The sequence below is a fragment of the Drosophila teissieri genome, chromosome 3L (genome assembly GCF_016746235.2).
Source record: "Drosophila teissieri strain GT53w chromosome 3L, Prin_Dtei_1.1, whole genome shotgun sequence".
NCBI classification, from domain to species: Eukaryota; Metazoa; Arthropoda; class Insecta; order Diptera; family Drosophilidae; genus Drosophila; species Drosophila teissieri.
In genome coordinates, this window is record NC_053031.1 from 2,209,464 (window position 1) to 2,219,546 (window position 10,083).

At 45.2% G+C, this 10,083-nt stretch overlaps 1 protein-coding gene across 1 annotated transcript; it reads right to left on the minus strand.

The window, feature by feature from the left end:
- Window positions 1–6,958: 6,958 nt before the first annotated feature.
- On the minus strand, window positions 6,959–8,666 carry LOC122617292. Its single transcript, XM_043793091.1, has one exon. It carries the CDS (start codon window positions 8,509–8,511, stop codon window positions 7,168–7,170), a length of 1,344 nt encoding a protein of 447 aa, XP_043649026.1. The 5' UTR covers window positions 8,512–8,666; the 3' UTR covers window positions 6,959–7,167.
- Window positions 8,667–10,083: the final 1,417 nt, after the last annotated feature.

Consider the following 10,083-nt stretch of genomic DNA (forward strand, 5'->3'; position numbering starts at 1 on the left):
CCAATAAACACATAGTTCGCAGGGTCTGTCCGTGTCATAAATTGCGTGTACGCCATGTGGTACGCTTCAGCAGACAGCGGAAAGATAGCCTGAACCCTCTGCAGTTTTTACGCTGCAAGTAGTGCAGCTTATAAAAAAGGACACAAATAACTGGGGGCAAAAAGAGGGGATTTCGCTGACTAAAGACTAAAGAGCTAACGTGGCGTTTGCGACGAATGAGTATTAAGATTGACGCATGTGAAATGGCACTGAGTTATGCCCAATTTGACAAGAATTTTAATCATCCTGCTACACCATATTCATATCATCACATGACTACTTTAGTCTCTACTTTTCATATGCAAATCAAAGTCAACTGCATTCCAGGCAGCATTTTATTTAAATGCCTGTCTCTATTGCCACATCAATTAAACCACATCAAATTGTCATAAAGTGTCTTAAATTTCCCTCGTTTCTTGAGTAAGCTCCACACCTTTTTAATTGCCTCTAAGTGTCTTTAGTTATTTATTCAAATATGCATTGGTCAATTATGCTGTCATAGGTTCTTATATTTTTCAAAAGTACATTTAACCACAGAAAGTGAAAATAATTGATTAAAACGAGACTGGGAGTTATTCCAAAAGAAGAACCAGTGAGCTATCAATGTATATTACTTGGTTATTTTATTTATTGCTGTCCATGCAATGATAGAACCAAGTTTTAATTGCAAAAAGCAACAGAACATAAGGCAATCGTTAAGTCCCCAGACAAGTCAAGTCAATAAATATTGAACTCGAGGCGGAAGCAAGTTCTGCTGGGAAGTGAGTTTTATGTTGCGTATAATTAGAGTGAGTTCGACCCCAGAGATTAGTTGGGGTTTGCTCATTGATCCGGGCGATGGATCCATTCTAGTTAATTTTCCCCAACGAAAACGGGGCGTGGCAGCCGCAGAAGGTCGAAGTAATTGAGATTGTAATCGTTACTTATTGTGCGTATTGGTTCACAGCCCAACATCCACTGTCCATTGCCCAAGTTTCCCCCGCTGCCCCCATTCATTACGCTGGGTGTGAAACTTTTCCGAGCATTAAGTTATTAAGCTGTTTGGCTCTGATGGTCAAGCTGTGTGGTCCGGCTTACATCGCATATTGAAATATGCTGTAAGCAATTAATAACACCACTCCCGCCCATTTTGGGCCACATTCTGGGGGGCCAGAGATCGAATCGATGCCATCCACAGCATCGGTGTGTGCAAGTAAGCGTTTTCAATGCCATGGCACGTAATAATCACAATGAATTGCACTTGAACAGTCCAAACAGTCGACCCTGGCTGTGCGCCTGAGAGTATGCAGCATTCCATGGCATTAGCAATCGAGTTGAGCGGTTGGCTATTTCCTAGCCAAAAGGAGAAACAACTCGGTTAGGTAAACAACAATTTTATATTATCTAAGATCTATATACTACATTTCTATATACTTTTATTTGATTTGTCCTTGTTTGACTATTAGCTGCTAAGCAGTTGTTGCGACTTTTACCTATTGTCACCAGCTCTGATTAGAAGTGGGTTGATTCAGGGGGCGTTAAGGGGGGCGTGGCTTAACCCCCTTTCGCCGGGAGCGGTGCCGTGAGGAACGTTTTTCAATATCAGACAAATAGACAACGAATTACATTGTAAGTAGCTCACGTGCCCTGGATTATGCGTGATATGCCTGGAAATTACTTCATTAGCAGCCGCAAATGGCGCTCTGCATTCTAAACAAGTGTGCAAAAAGTTGTGGGGAAATGGGGGACCGGAAAATAATCGGGCAAAGGGGAGGGAAAACCCATACAGACACAGGCATTGTCACTTTTTATGCAAAGCAGCAGAGCAAAAAATTGCCAAACACAGGGGTCACACAATACAAAGGGAAAACAACAACACGAGAAAAACTAGAAATGAGAGGCGATGTGAGGGGGCGTGTCACTTAAATGGCATTCGAAATGCGCTTAATAATCAATATTTTGAGGCGATAATTGTGTGCGTGTTTTGGTTTTATTCAACCAACTGTGCGAACATGTTATTGATAATCAGCCAAGGATATTAAAGGTTATACATGTACTGATTTCCCCTTTGAAAGGAAATACTTATGCAAGCTAACAGCAGAGGCAGAACTAAAATTCTGGAAATATAATATTGCAGCAGACCCATCAGTTTAACAATGACATAAAGTCACACGACACCTTCAAACGAGGCATTTGGAACGCAAACTGCAATCATTAATTTAAACTTAATGTTGCTCTGCTCCGGCGGTTGGGATTCGTTTTTCCATAAAGTTTGTCACGACCAACGGCCGCAAAATTAAATCAAAAGGCAGCCGGAATTATTTTTCCTCGTTTTTTATGCCGTTTTATCCGGTCAATTTACGCTGGAAAAATTGCACACGGCCAGCAGGAAAATATTGAAGATAATTTGCGGCTTTTGATTGTGCATTGGATTTGCGGAAATTAACTCAATTCATGGATGCTCACATTGCAATTTAATTAACTGAACAAAAACCGAATGAACCTTTAACGAGATCTGGCTTTAATTAATTTGCATGGAAAAGATTGGCCAAGTTGAAGGCGAAACTTTGGAGAAGCAAAAACTTTTTCCACACGCACACCCATCCTCTTGATGTGGAAGAGGAATTAATAAGCTGCCTGCCATTTCGTATGCCACGAACACTGCAAATCTATGTAAATGCGCCGCATGTGGCGTATACTTAATGTGCCTGACATGCAATGTTCGGCACTAGAAGAAGCAGCTGCAAGAACATTTATAACATTGTGTTAATGCGACTTATGTGACAGACCAGTTAATTACTGCGTACCGAAAACACTGCTTGACTGCTCGCACAATGCCACCGAGTTTCCCCCAATTTTCCGCTTACATTTCCCATTTTCCGCACCCGCTGGGCGCCCTAACTGGGAAATGCTTTTTAATGTGATCGCTCTAGATGTTTGTTTACTTTGCAAAATGTTTCGCTGCGATGTGTTTGCCCAGCTCTTCCTTGTACACAGATATGCTCGTATATAATTAAATTTAGCACTTGAAGCGAGCTAAAAATATTTATGAAATGCTTACTTAACTAAAGTGACGGCGAGTATTTATCCAGACGAGTGTTGTTTATGGAATTTCGAGAAGCCTTTTTGAAAAATAACTCCTGCAACTGCCGGCCTAATGAGTGACCCCTGGGGTGTGCTGGCCTTCCAATTATAATGCTTAGAACCTGATCTACTGCCTGAACTTTGACCTTACGAGCAGGCTTAGCCGCAGCTTCCTACAAATCATCATTTCGCTCCTTCTGTGCAGACGAGGACTGCCAGAGATGGCAGAAACAGTAACGAAACACTTGTAACTATGTAATTTAAACACGACAACGCAGGGTCTTGATCCAAAGACACCCAACCATAAGGAATGACAAAAGCTTTAAAGCAACAAAGCAAAGGAAGGAAAATGGAAGTCCTAACAATACCAACAAACAAGTTCAGGCAAAAGGCCAAATCCTGCCGCCGGTCAGCAGTCAGAATTCAGCAGGGAGCAGGCGGAAAATGGAGAAAGGAAAGGCTCGGGACCGGGACAGGACAGGAATTCCTGGGATAGACCTCCGCGCTACGGGCGCTAAAGTTGAGCATAATCACATAATAAACATTTGCCATGCCAGTCCCAAAAAAAAAGGGACAGTCGGAGGTTTTCATTAGAGTGGGAGAGGGAAAGCCGCAGAAACGGAAACGGAAACGCAAACCGAAACCGACATGATAATAAATATGTGGGGCAAAGTGTAAAAAATAAAAAGGCGACAGGCGAATTCAAGATAAACAAAAGCGTGAACAGACAAATATGCATGCGTGCACTGGCAAAAAATGAAGAGCTCACATTTAAATCATATGATCAAATTCCAATTTTAAAATGGAAATTGTGTTTGAAGGGTAAATAGTTTGTAAGCCAGCATTTCCAAAGCTTATAGGTATACCTATGCAGTATATAGAAAGTATTTCTTTCAGTGCATTTTAGGCAAAGGCACACACGCATGTAAGCAACCTCGAAATGAGATATACTTAATGGTCGAAATTAAGCGCGCCTGAATGGTTGGATTTCCAAGGCCAGACACGACTGTCAACCAGTCAGCCAAACATCCAGTCAGTGGAGCTTGGGCTTTGCTCTATTTTCCAGACATTTTCACTGATTTTTTCACGCTTAATTTCCGAGCCTCCCCAGGCAGCTTGTGGTTTTATGTGCGCTATTATTTTTAATTTCTTTCATATTTTCCGCAGTCGTTTTTGTGGTGTAAGGACATGCGTAGCTTCTCTTTTATGGCGAAAGTTTGTGATTGTTTTGGGAATTAAACTCTAGGCATTCAATTTGATTTAAAGCCTGCACCACTGGGCGTATGATGAATGTGGCCCACAGCGGCCCACGCAATTTCTTCAGGCGAAAGTCAATAAGTTGGCAGGCATAAATTGTGGAAAAGTTTGTCGACTACTGGCCAGTCGTAAGTCAAAAGTTGTCTTATCCCAATGAAATATGGCCCACGTCCTGCTCATTTGACTAATTGCAGCTTCCCCCCACGAATCAGATCTTATCCCGACCCAAGTCCTCCTCCTTTGAGTCGTTCCTTTCGCTGGCAGCTAGTTGGCAAACGTTGTCCGGGAAATGCAATCCGGAGCCGTGTCGGAGAGACTGCCCCGCCGTTTTAGGCCAGCCCCTCCGTTGTTGCCTGCAAGACTGCGAAACGTTGCCATGTTATCCTTGACTCGCCTTTTGCTGCCAAAAATCCTTTTCGTGCCAAAGAGGAAGGAGGAGCAGCTGGCAGGGGCAGCTGGCAAAAACAAAAAACAAAAGCTGGGAAATTCGTTTATCGCGCCGCAAAATTGTTTTCGTTTTTGTATACACAACACATAATATATATTTTAGTTAGTTTGCACTCTCTATTTCCCAGCCGCTTTTGTCTGCTTTTAAAGTGTTATAAGCAAACGAAAAGTGCAAAAGTTCAGGGAACCGAAGTTATAATTGCACTGCCAGTTAGCAAAAAGTTTAGTTGTTGTCAATTAGAATGCTTTTTTTATATTATTCAATGGAACTGACCTCTTCGTGGATTAAAAATGAATTGCTGAATTGAATATTTTATAAATGCATATTGAAATATGCAGTATACCCAGAAGGAAATATTTTCTGCTTACAAAAATCCAACAAAACATCTCAGTTAGTTTCAAGATTTTGGAATACCTTTAGTTTTATAGCGCTCGATGGGGAGAGTATAAGAAAATTGAGTTTTGCTTAAATTATGCCTGGTCTTGGTGCCGCAGACCGAGTAAAACGGAGGCTAAGGCCACGCCCAAACGCCCCCTTAGCGACTGCAGCAAACAGTTTCACTTTTGATGGGCCAAAAACAGCAGCAGCAGCCAGAACAGAGCAGAGCAGAACAGAACAGCAGCCAAAAGTCATTTTAGCCGCCTCTTTTTGGCCCTCTCCCTGCCGCCTCTGTAATTTATGAGTGTGCGCCTCAAGTTGTGGGCCACACGTAGCCGTAACATTCTCGTGCCGGAGTCAGGAGTCCGTAGTCCGTGGTCCGTGGTCCGTGGTCCGTAGTCCGAAATCCGGAGAACGAGCCAAAGTCCGGAATCGAAAACATGGAGTGCAGCAGCCACTGCAGCACCGTCGGCTTATCGCCATTGTCTCGGCCAACCTTGATGTGGTTTTTTCCCCTTTCAGCTGCTGTGCTGTCTGGCAGTTTATGAAAACTGCAGCGGCAAATGTTTGGCTTTTCCTCGCTCTCTCTCTTGAGGGAAAGCCAGGGAAAGGGAAAGCCACCTGCAGGCCGTTGGCCACCCAGGAGTGCAATGTCCTTGTTTATGCGGCGACACTCGCTGTCTATTCGGCAGTTGTTGCCGTACTAGGAGCCGCAGCTCCTGCGGCGCTTGATTGAATTGTGTCCTTGTCACTGCATGTCCCCCGTTTGCCAAACAGCAGGATCATGCAGCATGCAGCTTGCAGAAGGTTCAGGAGCAGAGGTGAAAAGCAAAGGCAAAGAGGTGAGGGGTCGCTCAAAGTTTAATTAACTTTTTCAGCTCAATTTCTAAACATGTTCCCGCGGCTGCCGTCATTTTTAAGCCCTGAGGGGTTTTTTAATTTAATTGCTAAGGCTTTAAGAGGCAAAGAGTGCAGTATAAGCATAGAAATCAAAATATACTTACCAACGAATATTTGTATAGTTACGGCTATAAAAGGCACATAATCACCCAAACCCATGCATTACAACATGTTTTCGATTTGTTAAACAAACTAACGATTCAACGCCTTTTGCCTTTCCCCCAGGCAATGATTAATCGTGAGTAAATATTCAACTTTATTAGGGAACTTTCGCGAGCAAGCCTCGGCTCTCTGCTAACCCCATCGCATTTGGGCAACCCTTAGCCCACGCAATCCCCATAAGCTGCCGTGTTCTTTTCCGTGCTGGCCTGGCCCACTGTGTCAAGTGACTTTAAATGGCAGCAGCGGCTTTTGACAGCTGCAAGCTCGCAGCTCCAGAAGCTCCAGCGGTATTACAACTGACAGCTGGCGTCTGATGCGGTTTATGTTAAAAGGCGCACCATTCAGCCATTCGCCTGCCAGCCCACACATGTGCGCACTCACGCCGCGAGTTTATGTTTATGTTAACAAAGTCGAGCCATTCAAGTGGCAAGCCAAAACAAGACAGCCCCGATTGGGCTAAAACCACACAACAGCCAAAAACCCCACACCTATGTGCCATGTTTCGTTCTCGGCTGCCACCAGCTCCATCCACCATCCACCTGCCCTCAGATGAGATGCAGTCATGTGCACAATGCCGAAAACATTGTAACCGAGCGCGAGGTTCAGAGATAACAGCGACAACTGCCGCTCCTTCTTGATGACGACGGCGATGGCTGCACACTCAGAAAAACAGGGCTTCTAAACTACATTTACCCAAAAATCTAGTGCATGAAAGTGTACAAATATAAATTTATTTTGCTTATACATACTGCTTTAAAACAATTTCACTATGCGAATTCTTTATAATCAAAGACAAGTACATACATACATACTTGCTCAGGCGCGAATTCTTCAGAGCTGACTGTCAGCTGTCTCAGTTAATCATTTTCTTCTGTTCGTTTTCTGACTAGATCCAAAATACAACAAAATTACCAAACCTTTTATTCTGTCTTCGGCGGGGTCTCTTGATTCGTTGGTGGAGTCTCCTCCTCGGCATCGACACTCGGGACCAGGCTGCCCTGGGTTTTCCTTTTGCCAGCCTCCGCGGCGTATTCCGCAAATGTGAGATTTATGTCGTAGGGAGTGCGCCGGAAGATGTTCGGAGGAGTGTAGTTGCTCTGGATGGGCCAGAAGAGTCCGTCCTCGTCGAGGGAGAAGGGCACGCGACCGTAGAGCCCGGCGAACTCTCCCAACTCGTAGTAGAATCGCGTGGAGGCCAACACCAGTTCGATGCGCTGGATCTCGGGCAGGTGCTTGCGGAACACCTCCACCGGCAAGTGTTCGCTTAGGATGGAGCTCTTGGACTTGGACTTGGGCAAGTCGTCGTCGAAATCGCTTTCTCGCGTGGAGGATGCATCCGGTTCCACTTGCTGACCATCCGCGAGCAGCCGGCAGATGGTCAGCAGCTTGTCCTTGATGATCAAGTGCTGCTTTCCCATGAGGTACTCATCGGTGGGCGTGGAGGTGGGGAACTTTTCGTTCAAAAAGACGGAGGGGATGCGGCGAAACATGAGATCCTTTGTATAGAGCTCCTGCACGTGATCCTCGATCTGGAATACGCGGTTCATCAGCCAGAAGTTCTCACAACAGTCGGCCAGTGCCCGTGTGAAGCATCCGATCATGTCCTCGGAGGACTCCAGCATCAGCATGCTATATTCGCCCATGTGGAGGTACAATCCGCACATGGGATCCGGCGTAATGGCCAGTGACTGGCACTGCTTATGCAGCTCCTGCAGACGCTCGCTGAAGACGGCAAAGAAGTCCTTGGGCTGATCGGGTGCTTGGGTTTCCATTTCCACTTCCTCTTCTTCGACAAACTCTTCGTCAAGATCACCTTCACTGAAACGGAACAGGTGGGTGACCACTTCCCCAGTTTCCGTAACAGGTTCCTCCGGCGCAGGAATGGGCGCTGGATCCGGATTTGTGGTCATGTGCGAGTCCGCGTCAGTGTTATCCAAGATCACATTCTCCATGAACTGTATGGCCTCCGCTTCAGCTGGTTCGGGCTCCACCTGCTCCGCCACCACATCGACGGGCAACTCCTCTTGAGATAGCACTGGCGTCAAGTGGCAGTTCTTGGCCAGGATGAAAATGCGCTGATAGAACACCGAGGTGTCCATGTCCGCCAGCTCCATGTCCACGTACTCCACCAGCGACTTGCGCACCTGGAAGGTGGTGGGTCTCTTCAAACTGAAGATGGTATGTCGGGTCATTCGGGACGTCCGCGACTGCCGCTGGCGGGCGGCAACGGAGGCTTGTCTGGCATTGATCCTGTGGAAGGACATCTTGGCGGGGCGTGACTGCTTCTTTCGGGGGTCGAGAGCACACTTCCAGGGACACCGGGGTCTGCCAGGAATATCGATAAAGCTGTTGCGAGCGGCTTTGTTTCTGGGAATTTTGATGTTGTCTAGCAACTAAGCGGTTGCTTAGACTGTTGTAGCTTTTGTTGCTCTGGGCCAATGGAAGAAATCAATAAATAAATAAATTGAATCAAGGAACTGCAACTGATTTAAATCACACTTACTAACTGCCTCCCTCTTGTATCTTTAACATTTTAAGAACGCAACCACCCTTTACACATTTTTGAAAATTAATTATGTCTTCTTTGTGACCAAGATTCCCAGATAATCCATTCGCATTTTTTCTCAGTGCCGACTTATACAGAACACACACTGGCTTGTCTAATGTACATGTACAGCGGTATTACCCAACCAATGTGCAAGTACTTGGGTCGCTGCCTCAATTATTATTATCATTCGTTTGAAATCTAAGGCTCTGCTCAGCAAGCATTTGCTCGCCTTTGTTTTTGCTCGGCTTTTAGTTTAGCTTGGCTTTTGCTTTTCAGCGACTTAATTTATTCATGGCGCATTTATGAGCATAGTGATTTCCGGCAGCACCTACACTTGCCACCCACCGCCATCCAGCCCGCAACATCCGACATCCAGCAACAACCTCGACAAGGACGAAAAGGGAAAACTTCTTCATCAGGAGCCCAACTCGTCCTTCGAGTTTCCCGACTCCCTTTGAACAATTTGAAACACTTGGGCATACAATATGTTGAAATGATAATGAGGCGAAATTGTTTTTTGACTCGCTCCCAGGTGTTTCTGTTTCTCTTCCCCTCTTTCCCACCTGGCTTCAAAGGAGGTCTGAGCTGTGCTGATTATCCTTATCCGCCAGGATTCGCCTGAGTGGCCTGGCCCGTTTTGGCCATTTAGTTTATTGACGCCAAAAGTTGCTCAGCATTTTGCCGCAATGTTTTAATAACCAAGTGGATTCGTAATAAGATAGAGTTTCTAAAAGCCTAACAGTTGTTTTTAGCTTTTTAAAAACTCGAATTATATTATTAAATGCATCTCAAAGTATGTATAAGATGAGTTACGATGCGTATTACATATATTTGATATGATTAATGTAATACGCTTTCCTGTTAGCTCTGTAGCCCAAAAACAATATTATCTTTCCTTCCTGACCTACAAAGTATTAGAAAAATATGACTTTTGGGTCAAGTGCTTTTCACTAGAGAGAGTTGATTCAGTGCTCGCTTTATTAGTTTAAGCTTTCCCCCCGGCTTTCACTTTTCACTTTTCCAGCTCGCCTAGTTTCACTTTCGTTGCCATGCAAATATGCCGGCACCATCATCGATTTGCCTCCGAGATGTCGACATGCCACGCCCATTTGTCACAGTCGCCGGCAGCGTTGATTGCATCGAAGTTCTTAGTCAATATTTGCCGATTTCAATGAAATGAGAATTTGACATGCAGGCAAACACGGCAGACGACGGCTTGCCGATGAATCCGATGGCTCCGACGGAGCCATTCCGGCATTCCATGGGTGTTCCGTTCGGATGGCTGAAA

Bases quoted from the DNA above. Each gene is read 5' to 3' on its own strand.
- LOC122617292 (XM_043793091.1), bottom strand. From the start codon at position 8,511: ATGTCCTTCCACAGGATCAATGCCAGACAAGCCTCCGTTGCCGCCCGC.